We start from the raw sequence: 12,723 nt of genomic DNA, 5'->3' as shown, positions 1-12,723 counted from the left end.
GTGCAGCCAATTAAGAACTTTCTGGAGAGCCTGCCTGAGCTGAGCAGTCACAGTTAGCAGCAGTGGGAGTAGGAGGTAGTGAACTGTTCAGACCAAGATGGCAAACCAGAGTGAGAGCCAGAAGTCCAGCCAGAAGAGGAAGCCTAAGTTCAGCAGCACCGAGCTGCAGGTGTTGGTTGAGGAGGTGGTGAGGGTGCACCGGCAGCTATTCGGAAGGCTGTCCCTCAATGTGCCAGAATGCACCAAGAGGAGGCTCTGGAGCGATATCGGTCAGAAGGTCAACGCTGTGGGTGTCACCCCCAGGTCCCTGGATGAGCTGAAGAAGCGCTTCTACGACATCCGCAGCCTGACCAAACGGAAGATGGCAGAGATCCAGAAGCAGGCTGGAGTCACTGGTGGTGGCAGGAACCCGGCGCCACCCCTCACCGAGCTGGAGGAACTGGTCTCCAGCACCATTGAGAGGGAGAGCGTGACCGGAATTGGGACCCTGGACAGCTCAGCCAGAGCTACAGCTACAGGTAAGAGGCATGCGCATCAGGACACACCCTACCAGACACCTCCCCATTAGACACAATGCATAGCCAAACCCCAGCACAGTACTGCAACCAACATACAAGAGACAAGCATCATGGTACATCCAGTCAGCAGTAGGTATCAAAATATGGCAGTGCAGAATCACAAGACATGAAACAGTGGAACACATTCTACGGAGATGCTAGGACATGTGGAATGCTTTAATTGTACTGACTGTAATACATCGGTACTCTATTTACAAATGCTTCTTTGTACCTAGGGGCACCATCAGGCGGACAAACACTGCCAAAGGAGGCAGCAGCACCATCTACCACTGCACTCGCAGGGCCGAGCACGAGTCAGGCTGCCGAGGAGGAGGAGGAAAACACCATAGGCCTGGATATTGAGGGAGACCTGGAAATTGACTTTGATGCACTTCACTCCCCACAAATGCAAAGCACACCCTCCTTGCAATTCTCCCCAGAGAACTCCCCGACAAGGGAGCTCTTTCCACCTACACCAGCTCCTGCCACTGTGGCTCCAGTACACCCTGTCCTGGGAGCAGGGGCTCAGGCCCCGGCCAGCACCACACCCCCACCAGTGGCACCCCAGCCCACGCAGCAGGCGGGCAGCAGCAGTACCCGGCGCCGTGCCATTCCCACCACTGCAGACCCAGCACGGGAGGCCAGTGTGTTCCGGGGCCTCGAAGGCAATATGGTGAAGATCCAAAGGCAGCAGGCGAAATCCATCATGGCATGCCAACGCCAGCTCCTGCAGCACAACCTGCAGATGGGGGAAATGGTGAAAGGATTTCAGGCCTTTGTGGCTTCCAACAAGGAGGCAGTAGCAGGTTTAGGCAGGCTAACCACTGCCATCACACAGTTATGTGGCAGAATGGAGGAGCAAGAGGTGGTGCGCAGGCGGGATGCCCGGGTGCAGAACCGCTCCTTGAGCCGCCTTGCTGCAGCAACGGCACAACTCTGTCAGCGTGGTGCCAACATGGAGTCTAGTCTCGCTCAAAATACCGCAGAGTTGACAAGGGGAATGGCATCACGACAGCAATGGAGGCCTTGATCATCTCTAACACTGCCGCAAATCCTGCCCTGGACCTGGGGGATGCTGGGGACAGCAGCAGCCGCAGCAGCCCGGCCAGCGCTGCGTCAGAGCCACGCAGGAGCACCAGGCGCTCCGCAGATGCCGCTGGTCATTCTGAAGGAGGTGAGGGACACCACAGTGGGGCTGCAAAGCGCTCAAAGAAATAGCCTAGCAAGGGCGGGTGAGGCAACCTGGACCCTAGACTTTTGTTTTCATTGACATTACACCTTTGTTTTGTTGCACATCAGTGCAGTAACTGTGTAGCAACAGTATTAAAAATTGCTTATTCAACACAACCATTCACCTGTCTGTGCATTTTTACTCACTCAGAAATAGTTTGCTGTTATCTCCTCACGTCTATGTCTCCCATCACTTGGCGTACACACCCCAGCTGGCTGTGTTAGTGGCACAGCTTCGTCGTCATCATGGTCCTCGTAGTCACTCAACTCCACCTCAGTGCCCTTCTTCACCGCAAGGTTGTGTAACATTGCACAGACAGCTATGATTTTGCAACAGGTGATGGGGGTGTACTGCCTTGCACCTCCACTCTTGTGCAGGCATCTAAACCTGCTTTTCCAGATGCCGAATGTCCTTTCCACAACATTCCTGGTGCTTTTGTGGGCACGGTTATACCTCCTTTGGCTGGGTGTAGAGGGGTTGAGGTAGGGGGTGAGAATGAATGAACGGAGGGCATATGCACTGTCGCCTAGAAGGAAAAGGGGTAAAATTACTTACATGCATACATGTATTTCACTTTGCTGTTTTTGGTTATGGGGGGCTGATGATGTGTCTCACCTAGGAGGTATCCTTCTCCAAATTCCCCAGCCATCAGCCGTGCATAGATGCCGCTCTGTTGGAAAATGTAGGAGTCGTGGGTACTACCCGGAAATTTTGCTACCAGGTCTGTGATGATGCATTTCGCATTGCAGATCACCTGTACGTTGATGGTGTGAGTGGACTTCCGATTGCGGTAGATGTATTCTGTGTCAGATGGTGGGCAAATCGGAATGTGTGTGCCGTCTATGCAGCCAATGATGTGGGGGAATCTTGCCATCTGGTAAAAGTCTGCTTTGGTCTGTACAAGTTCTGCCTGGGTTGCAGGGAAGGAAATGTAGTGGGCCATCCTCTGGATCATGGCATCAAGGAACTTGTGGAAGAACCTTGACAGGCTGCTCTGGGTCACCCCTCCTGCCACAGCGACTACACTTTGGTAGCTGCCAGACGCCAGCAGGTGTAGGCAGCATAGCACCTGCACCTGCACAGGGATTGCGTGTGCCCTTGGGGTGGGGTGCTGCAACAGGGGTTGGAGGTCCCTAATGAGGTCTGTGATGGTCTCTGAGTCCAGCCTGTACCGCTGTAGGATCTCTGCATCTGTCAGCATGACCAGGGTGATACGTTGTCTGTATACCTGCTCCTCTCTTTGCCATTCCCTCTCTCCTTGCTGCTGTAGCCGTAGCCGCCTCGCTATGACATAAAAAGCTGCCATCCTGCAAGTTGCAATGCATTTTGGGGCTGTTTTTATGGGTTGGAGTTGGTTACCACCTGATCGTAATCCATGGTAATTTCCGAGTGGATTCTACCGATTTTGAGCCAAAATCGGTGTTTCTGTGTCTCCCTACATCTCCCCATCTGTCCGAAGCGGGGATTTTCCCGATCGGTGAATCTACCGAATTGGTAGGTTCTCCGATTCGGCTTCTGTCCGATTCGGTGTCACTACCGAATCGGTACATGCACCGATTCGGCTTATGTCCGAATCGGTGTCACTACCGAATCGGTACATGCACCGATTCGGCTTATGTCCGATTCGGTGTCACTACCGAATCGGTACATGCACCGATTCGGCTTATGTCCGATTCGGTGTCACTACCGATTCGGTACATGCACCGATTCGGTGTTTGCATCCGATTCGGTGTGTTACCGATTCGTACTGTATCCGATTTTCGGTATGTACGTATCGCATTCTTTTACATTCGGTAATCATTCCGATTCGGTTTTCGCTCCCATTTGTACTTTTTTTTGTGCCCTACATCTCGATGCCAGTATACCGATCGGTAAGGGCCCAGATTCGGTATTTTCGGCCGTTACCGATCGGTAACGGCCTACCTACATCGGGCCCACAATACCTATGCTCATATTATGTTATCCTACATCTGTGATATGGCTGCCTCATAATTTAAAACTGCAATATACATTATGTTTATTTCCTAGTGGCAATGCCTCTGTGTGTGTGTGTGTGTAACCATACCATTCTACTGCATTACCAACCGGCTGCTTATATTTTGTTGTATGTAATTTTCTGAATAACATTGACTATCATAATGTATTTATTGATCGATTGATTTTTATTGTTATTTGCACTTGTTATTTATGGCCTTTCCTGACGAATAAAGCTGTTTGCCTGACTGACTATGATAATTATAACCTAGCATTGCCGTATTTACTTGACCCATGGAAAGTAACCAAAATAATTACACTAGCAAAAAGTGAAAAAGCAAATTCATTTGTTGAAGGTGCACCTAATATATCATCTGCCAAGCTCAAAAGTACAGTCATTTTTAGGTCGAGCTGGGCAGCGCATTTGTGGCCCTGTGAGGCATGTTATATTTGAGTATGTACTTGAAGCCCCACCCATATTTGTCATTGGCTTGTGTCATTGTCCTCCGTAAATGCTGGCTTTTGATTCGTTAATAGGCTTGTTAGTCCATCCTTAGTGCAACCTCGTCTTCATTTGTAACCTCCCATTAGGACTGGCTTTTTTCCTTCTGTTCTTACACGATAGGTCTTATTTAGTCTGTAAGCACTATTTTCTTTAATGAGTTTCTCCTGCTACAGACACGGCATGCTTGCCTGCAACATTCAGCGTGCCAAGCGCGCTTTCAATTTCCAAGCAGCCAGGGACAATGGCAGCCGCCGCTTTCAAATGAAATAGGTCTCGCATTTACAAGAGTATGAGCTATTGGCACTGTAAATGATAATGCCTTTTATTTATGTGTTAATTATCAAAACAGATAAATAAAAAGTGTTGACATTTACAATGCCAATAGCTTAAACTCTTGCAAATGCGTGAGACCTAGTGTATTGCTAATGCTTGTTTTTTCTGTGTTCCATTTCACTTTCAATAAAAGGAGATGTTAATAGGGTCTGCCTGCTTCATAATTCTGTGAAATCCTTAAATTGAGAGGGCAGTAGTGTTTCTTGCACCAAGAAACGTCCATGGGACCGCTAGTATTGGGCTAACTTCCTGCAGCCCCATATAGCAAACACCTGTGTCTGGCTCAAGAGGGACGTCTAGCAAGAGTTTGCTGTACTGCACCTTTGTGAAAGACACATCTGTAACTTTAGTCGTGCACAAGAGGACCATTTGGTTACAGGCTTGAGGAACTGCACCTTTTTTTAAAGAAACTTCATATATTTTCCACGTTATATTTTATGTGTGTGATTGGAAAACAAGGCAAAATTCAGGCCCTTCTAAAGAAGATGGTGGGCACAACTGCCAGCCCTCCCTTATGTCACAAGCGCCACAATTTTGTTTTAAACTTCTAGAAATTTTAATTAAGAAAATATACTTGTGGAAGACAATTAAGGCACCTCTTCCTGGAACCAGTTAGTTTGGTGGAAATTGGAGGAGGCAACTTACAGTTTAGGCAGATGAAATGTGTTTAGGCAATACACGTGAGACATTTTAATACACTGTTAACCACAGCACTTGTGACTAGCCCCATCGCATGTGCATCAATTGAAGTAAGCATATGATGACTCGTTCAGGGTGGGGGTTGGGGAGGAATTACAGGGCAATCATGGATTTCTGATCTCCAATTGCATCAAAGGAAAACTTTTACCTCTGGTGCCCTGGGTGGGAAACATCCTTTACAACATGGTGTTTACACCGCGGGGCCTTTACGACGCAGCCATCACAATGCAAGTCATTACTACGACGTGCGCTGGATGGCGCTCTTGCTTAAGGAATAGTTTAATTTTCTATTCCAACACCTTCCCTACTGTTACGTGGGCTGGATTTCTGGTGCTTTACAGTAGTTTTTAGATCTTCGTAGAGTTAGAGGGAGAGCTATCATACCGACTGCCTTTTACAAGAGGATCAGCGAACAGCGAACCCAGTGGTTGGAGGAGCAAGGCGCAAGGGGCTGCGCAACGAGTAACGACGAGCTAACCGCCATAACCCGCTTCTGTAACTCGCCGTGAAGCCGTGGGGCCATGGAGCCGAACAGGACCTAACCGTTCTACCGTCTCACCAATTAGCCGCGACCCAGCCGTGATTCTACCGCGACCCAGGCAGCAGGTGGCGGGTGGCGGTCAGCGGTTTTCCGGTGCCAGCATCCGGTGTCGGCTCGAGAGATACCGAGCCTCCTCCCTCCAGAAGCCGCTTCCACCCGCCTACACCACAAACGCCGGCACCAGAGGACAAGAAGGTGAGGCTGACTTTGAGCGAGGGGAAGGACCAAGGCACGAGCGCAGCTGCCAATAGAGGCAGCCGCAAAGTAAGAGCCTCGGGGGTTGTCTAGGCAGACCTGACTAGGTCCGATCTTGCCTGCAGCTCCCCTGAGTGCTCCGCTCGCGTCCAGTCCCCAGCTCTCTTGACTGCCTATCTGTGCCTGACTGTTGCACATTGTACCCTGTATCCATTAGAACCCCCCACACAGCCTTTTGTCAGCAGCTGCAGGGGAGCGGGGGCTTTGTTAACATCTATCCCCGCCACTCAAACCTTCAAGGAAGCCAAGGTACCCCACGAGACACTAGATCTCGTTAACAGCCCTGCTATCAGCTATCAGTCCAGTGGGGGGTACAGGCTGCCAAATAACCTCACAGGATCCGCAGAATATCTTTGGAATTAACCAAACTGACCTCAAGGGTCACATCTGACGCGCAGCTACACAAGAGCTTGCCTCCTTGCCACGCACTACTTGCAATTGCCGCATGCCACATACCGGGAAAATTGCGGCATATCTCCACTTCTGACTATACTGCTATACTGCTCACCCTTGCCCCACCACATCTCAAAAAATAAGCGATTGCCCGGAGGCTGCCTGGAGGGAGTAAAGAGAAACAGAGAGTGTGTCTACCCCGGTGATATCCGGCATTTCGAGCGGACCTCCCCCCGGCGAATCGCAGTAGGCATATATGGTTTAAAGGAGCAACAAGGAGCATTAGGGGGAATATCGAAGAAAGGGGCAAGAAGAACTTGAGTCCCCCTGCCCTTCCAGTGAAAGTGAACTATAAGGGAAATCATCTGAGCCCGGATTTGCCCCTGCAATCACAATTGCAATTTAGACCGGTCACCAGTAACCAGTAACTTTTTGCATCAGTCCACCACGTCGACAAACTACACGACAACTAGGAGGAAGCCCTTTTGGAACGATCTCTGGGGGCCCCAGTCTGAACCAAAAGCATATATCGAGCAGGGCACTCTGCCCAATAGAGAACAGAGATCAGAGAACCGGCGAGCGCTGCTGCCATTAGAGGCAGCTGCAAAGTAAGAGCCGGGGGTAGGTGGCTTGGCTGGTCCGACTAGGTCTGATTTGGCCGGTGGTCTCTCCCTGTGTGCTCCGCTCGCTCTCGTTCTTGCTTCCACTCAGTCGGTCCCTACTAAAGGTTATGGACGCTGAAAGAAAATGCCGGACCCACTCAAAATTGACTAACTTGAAAGAAAACGCAGGACCCACCCAAAATTGACCGACCCAAAACTGAGGGCTCTACATCTTTAAGTTGTTACAACCACTTCCGCACCTTGAAGAGACCCTTGCTGCATCCCCGACTAATTACAGCTTTACTAAGCTCTTACTAGAATGCGTACTAGGAGCTGTCTTCAACTGCAACCCACACACCGTCCACATAAGTCTGCCAAGCGTCAGAAATCAAAGCTGCTGTATGCCCAGGTGGCAGGCCGTGGCCACCAGTCTTCCTCCCGACCACCACAACCGGAACAATCTGAAGAGGCTGCTGAAAAGTTCTCAAGCAGCTCAATGGTAATCTCCAAGGACGGAAACAAGCCAAGCAGCCTCTCTGTGCAAATAACGCAAACGGCCTGTCCTTCGTATCTACCAAAAGTTAAAAACAGTGGAACTGCCGATATCAGAGATCATTTTCTCCGGATCGACCAGTCAAATAGCGTTGCTTCCCAATCTTCACGAAAGAAGAATGTGAACACACAACAGCAATCAACAATCTTATCAGTCCTCCCCAATTCAATGTCTCTCTACCCTGAAATAACTATTACCCGCAAGTCCATAGTCTCAGACTCTGTCACTGCACCAACAAACATATCGAGTAGGCAATCCCTCCTTTCACAATCATTACCCTTTCCCCCAGAAGAATCTCCCACGCATTCAAGCATGAGGAAAACGTCTAATGTGACTCCTCCCATGTCAATTCCTGCTTTCTTTGTTCCCTCATCTGTTAATGACCTTGTCACCGCTACTGACTTAGAGAAAGAAATCCCACCTTCCCAGCTGGGAAAAGAGAAGTATAATGTTAAAACTACGTCACGTATCTCAGCTGACTCCACAATTTGGATTTCATCGTCAGATTCCTTGACTTAATCATCAAAGCTCTTATCCCAACAAAGTTTATTACCGCAAAAAATATGACAAATTTGATAAAGGATGCACCAAATGACTACATTCAAAAACCCAGCCTTGACTTCCTATCACAAACATCTACCCCAATTCCTAATAGGGTACCCCATTTTTCTCCTCTCAGCAATATTGCCTCACCTAAGGCGGTGTCCAAAGCAAGCCCACCCATAGTCTCAACTGCAAACGTCAGCAATGTTAAAACTGGAATTAAAGACTACTGTTCCAACTATGATACTAACAAAAATCCTCAAAAATATCAATCTAATCTACCTACCAACTCGTCCTTCGCTTGCAACCATTCCACTGAAAACCATTCCACTGAAAAAAATCCCGATTTGGCAGGTTTTAGACAAAGGTCTTCCCAAGCAAGCCCAGGAATGCCTAAAGTTGAATTGCTTCTCGCAGTCACCAATCAAGCATTGCACTCCATGGCTAATGCTGCCCATATGCATGACGACAAACTGGAGACACAGATAGCGATTCTTCAACTATTGGCAGACTCTATAATGGGTATAGACTCTAAACTGGAACAGTTAAACGCATTGATACGAAGAGTCCAAAATAATGGGGGCCAAAATTACACCTCCGCAGCACACTTAAGTCAGGAACTGCCCGAAAATATAATCCCGTATCCAAATCACACTCAGATTAACTGCCCTTGTGAGCCTTTATTAAAAAAACTCGAATCCCTGCCTGAAATAATGTCTACTTTATTAGAAGATTTAAGGGTAAAGTCTCAAACTCCATCGCAGAAAACAAATTTCTCGATCCAACCCCAAACCCAAGAAACCTCTTGAACGCCAAAATTAAATCTCATTAACCCAGCCAACCCAGTTAGCTCAAGTGATAATTATAATAACCTGAAACTAGATCAACAACGACTTACTACCGCAATAAATTCCAAGCCGCTTCAACCATCAACCATAATAAGTTCCTCTACGCCTCTAATTGAGACCAAACAAATTCTGAAGGATGGAACCACGATGTCCAGAAAGAACAAGAAAAACTGAAGAAATTAAACAAAGAAAAAAAAAAGCAATGTATTACTGCAATGGCTCGGAACAAATAAGAGGGATCATATTACAAATCAGGCAGAGGAGCCAGAAAAATCAAGATTCCACTGAAAATCCGAAACCATCTGTAAATTTCACGCAGAAATTATTAGATCCAAAGGAGGATAAAGCATCAAATATTAGCAGTAATAATAAAAAATCTGGTATCAATCACTCCATACAAAAAGATAAGTCTATTAAATTCGTAATCAAAAGCCCTTCCGCCGCCACCGACGGAAAAAGTATATCTACTACTGAAGACCCAGGACAAATCAAAAGAACTTTTATTAGAGAAATTACATTACTAAGAAAAGACGAAAAACTAGAGGATGCTCGACCGGACAACAAGACACCCCTCACCCAGGAACTAGTTACGAGCAATTTGTCTATAAACAACTGCTACACGTCTCTAAAGCAAACTACTCAAAACAATCCAGAGCATCTAGACGATGAAAAGCCCAAAATAGATCGATTAACATGCAGCTCGACCTGGACACAACTGCACAAAGCCAATAGCAATAATCAAGAGTTTCGCCCAACACAGTTAGAGTGCAAAAAAGTTCTTCTATACCCGGAATATGAATCTCAGGGCCAATGGGATATCCTAAACAGGGGAAATTTCTTAAAGCTATGCCAACATCTTCCAGGCTTAGAAAATGTCGACACAGCGGACATTGAAACAGTGGCCTTTATAGACCCTGTTATGGGCCAGAAAAATTAGTCAACCTTGGTAACCTTTTTCAACTCAGAACTGGCTGCAACTTTATTTAGGAACGCAAAGCAACTGAGCGAATGGGGCATTCAAGCTAGCCTTCATACTACCATTAACTATCCGGCCTTTTTAAAAAACACCCCAGAACCCCTATTGACCAACAACATTAGCCCTGACTTACATTTGGAAGGGAGCAAACAACAGCTACCCCCGATGTTACGCGGCCACAGACAGGAATCAAAAGCAGCACCCTGGATTGATACTCCGCTTCAATTAACAGCCATAACAGCAGGCGGCCCACGTAAATGTGTATTTAAATCAGACAAATCCCAAGACTGGTCCTGGCTTTCCAAGGCCTCAGGGTAGTAGTGTACAGACAATTCAGCATGAAAACAAACCAAAGTATGATATAGCCGGTTGCTTAAACATTTGCTCCTGGAACATCCGGGGCCTAACAAAAGAGAAAATAGGCCGATTAACCAGGAAACTCCGGAACTCAAACGATGTCTTTGCTATTCAAGAAACCTGGGCCCTGGAGAACACCACCTGGGAAGATTTCACTGTAGCCGAATCCTTTGCTATCCCATTTACAGCAGGTGGCCATGCATCTGGAGGCGTGCTGATCGCCGTAAAGAATACATTGGTTGCAAAATTAGAGACACTCTACAACGGCGAAGGCAACTACATTTTCCTCAGCATTGAGATCAAGAGTCACGTTAAGGGGAAAATAAAGCAAAAAATCATTCTTGGCTGTGTCTATCTACATCCCGCAAAAATTCGTCGAGAGACCACTTTAAGCAACTTGCTTCCTATTGTGATGTATTCCTATAGGTCCTGAATCGATCCCCCTATTCCTGACCCTATTCTGGTTAGTAAACTAACAAGTTAACTAGTAATCAGCCCATGAGGCAGAAAATCCCCATGATGCAGATACCGTTATCTGACGCAGTCACACTACGGCACAGGAACGTGTTATCTGATTAGGTCATAACGCTTGCGATCTAATTAGACAAGCGATATTCCTCCAGCCCCTGATAAGGCATACGGAGTTCTCATAACAAATCAAACCTATGACAACCTGGGCAAAACCCTGCGGCCATTGTTTTGATTTCACCGAGAACTTCAGTAAAAGAATGTGCTAACGAGCAAGTTGTATGACATCCTTATTGACGTATCTATGTCCATCCTTACGTCAATCTCGGCACCTTAAAGGTATAAATATTACCGATCTTGCCCTATGCAAACACACGCGTGGTGACGAGACGGAGCAGCCATACTTGCCGAAGCCAAGAGCAGAGCAGACCCCGCTGGCAGCAGCCCCGCCTTCCTGACGCGCTGAGAGACGCGCTGACTTCTCCTGCCGAGAAATCCAGCCCCGGCGTTTCTGGGTAGCCCTCGCGGGCAGCCTGGAATATCGAGACCAGAGAGAGAGATACCATTCCTCATTCATCCTAACTTCCAGGTACAGAACTGAATAACCCCTCACAGAGAATTCTTAAGTTATTCACTTGGCAAAAACAAACTTAACTTAAACTGTAACTATCTATTCCCGCCCTCGTATTAGACTTAGGTCAGGTACACGGGGTAGGCGTATCTAGAAACACCAGTTGAGTACGTTTAGTCAAATGTATATGTGTATGTAATATATTTTATTCATTTTAAAACATCATATGGCTTAGAAACCATATCAATGTTTTTACAGTATTATTTTATACTATTGCTTTTAATGTATGCACTTTACTTAACTATAAGTATTGCAATAATATCGATCCATTTCTCTTGTATGAGAAAAGAGACTGATCAATAAATAACACCTTTTTATTGAACACGCCCGTCTCTTCCTTTTCTCTACATTCTGATGAGACTAAGAATGCACGTACTGACTGAGTAAAATAAATTGCCTTTTGTTCACACGACTCTCGAGATATACTCTTGATTAGGGGAGAGCAAAGTTGTCATGTTCTATGGTTGTCAGAAACTAAATCCCTTCTTGTCTAATCAGGGGAGTTAATTCTTTCCTGAACATTCGAGAAAGTTTCTAGTGAACTCTGAGCTAAGCTGGCAAACCCAAAACTTTAAGTCTAGTATCGACAGTAGTAGACCTAGTTAACGTCTGGTCTAGGCCTTTACTGCTGTAGGTATTATTCCAATGCGCAGAGCCTATTGGGATGATAGGAACTACACTACATGGCGCCCAACGCGTTTGGAAAGGGCGATAAAACTAACGTAAGACATTTAGAGTAACTCAGTCGTGCTTTCTCACTCAGACCCCTTTTCCCACAATACTCCAAAGACGTCTGGAGTGGGTGAAAGGTTATATCCGCCAGACCTCGCAGGAGGGAACTCCTATGTATGGTTCTTGGTATAGTCAACGTTGAAGGATAAACAGTTCCAAAATATTGTGCATCTAACCTTTGTTTCCATAAGAAACCTGATCTGCAAACAAAAGAAATAACCATCCTGTCAGTAACATGTCAGACAATGAGGGTGAAAGAGAAGCAGTTAGATTAGCAACTGAACTCGCAGCAGCTGATGCTACTATGCAGGCAGCAGACCAGGATATAATACTCATCCCGGTCATCAAAAGGAGATCTATAACTCTAAAACTTATAGAAAATGGACTGACACCTAGAGGTGGCACAGTCATATTCGTAATTGAGGCACACGAATATCGGCAGACAGAGGTATACTATTCATGGAAACATTTTCCAGCAGCAAATGCTGTAACAAAGTACTTCCACTATTACAAAATAGAGGAACC

At 46.8% G+C, this 12,723-nt stretch overlaps 1 protein-coding gene across 1 annotated transcript; it reads left to right on the top strand.

Annotated features, from left to right (window-relative positions):
• The first annotated feature begins 214 nt into the window (after positions 1–214).
• LOC144820214 (uncharacterized) lies at positions 215–1,587 on the top strand. The gene is made up of 2 exons (XM_078677819.1): positions 215–518; positions 794–1,587. Exons 1-2 carry the CDS (start codon positions 362–364, stop codon positions 1,585–1,587), a joined length of 951 nt encoding a protein of 316 aa, XP_078533945.1. The 5' UTR covers positions 215–361.
• Positions 1,588–12,723: the final 11,136 nt, after the last annotated feature.

The sequence above is a fragment of the Lissotriton helveticus genome, chromosome 2_1 (assembly GCF_964261635.1).
Source record: "Lissotriton helveticus chromosome 2_1, aLisHel1.1, whole genome shotgun sequence".
Lineage (NCBI taxonomy): Eukaryota > Metazoa > Chordata > Amphibia > Caudata > Salamandridae > Lissotriton > Lissotriton helveticus.
This window is presented reverse-complemented; position numbering and strand designations above follow the sequence as displayed.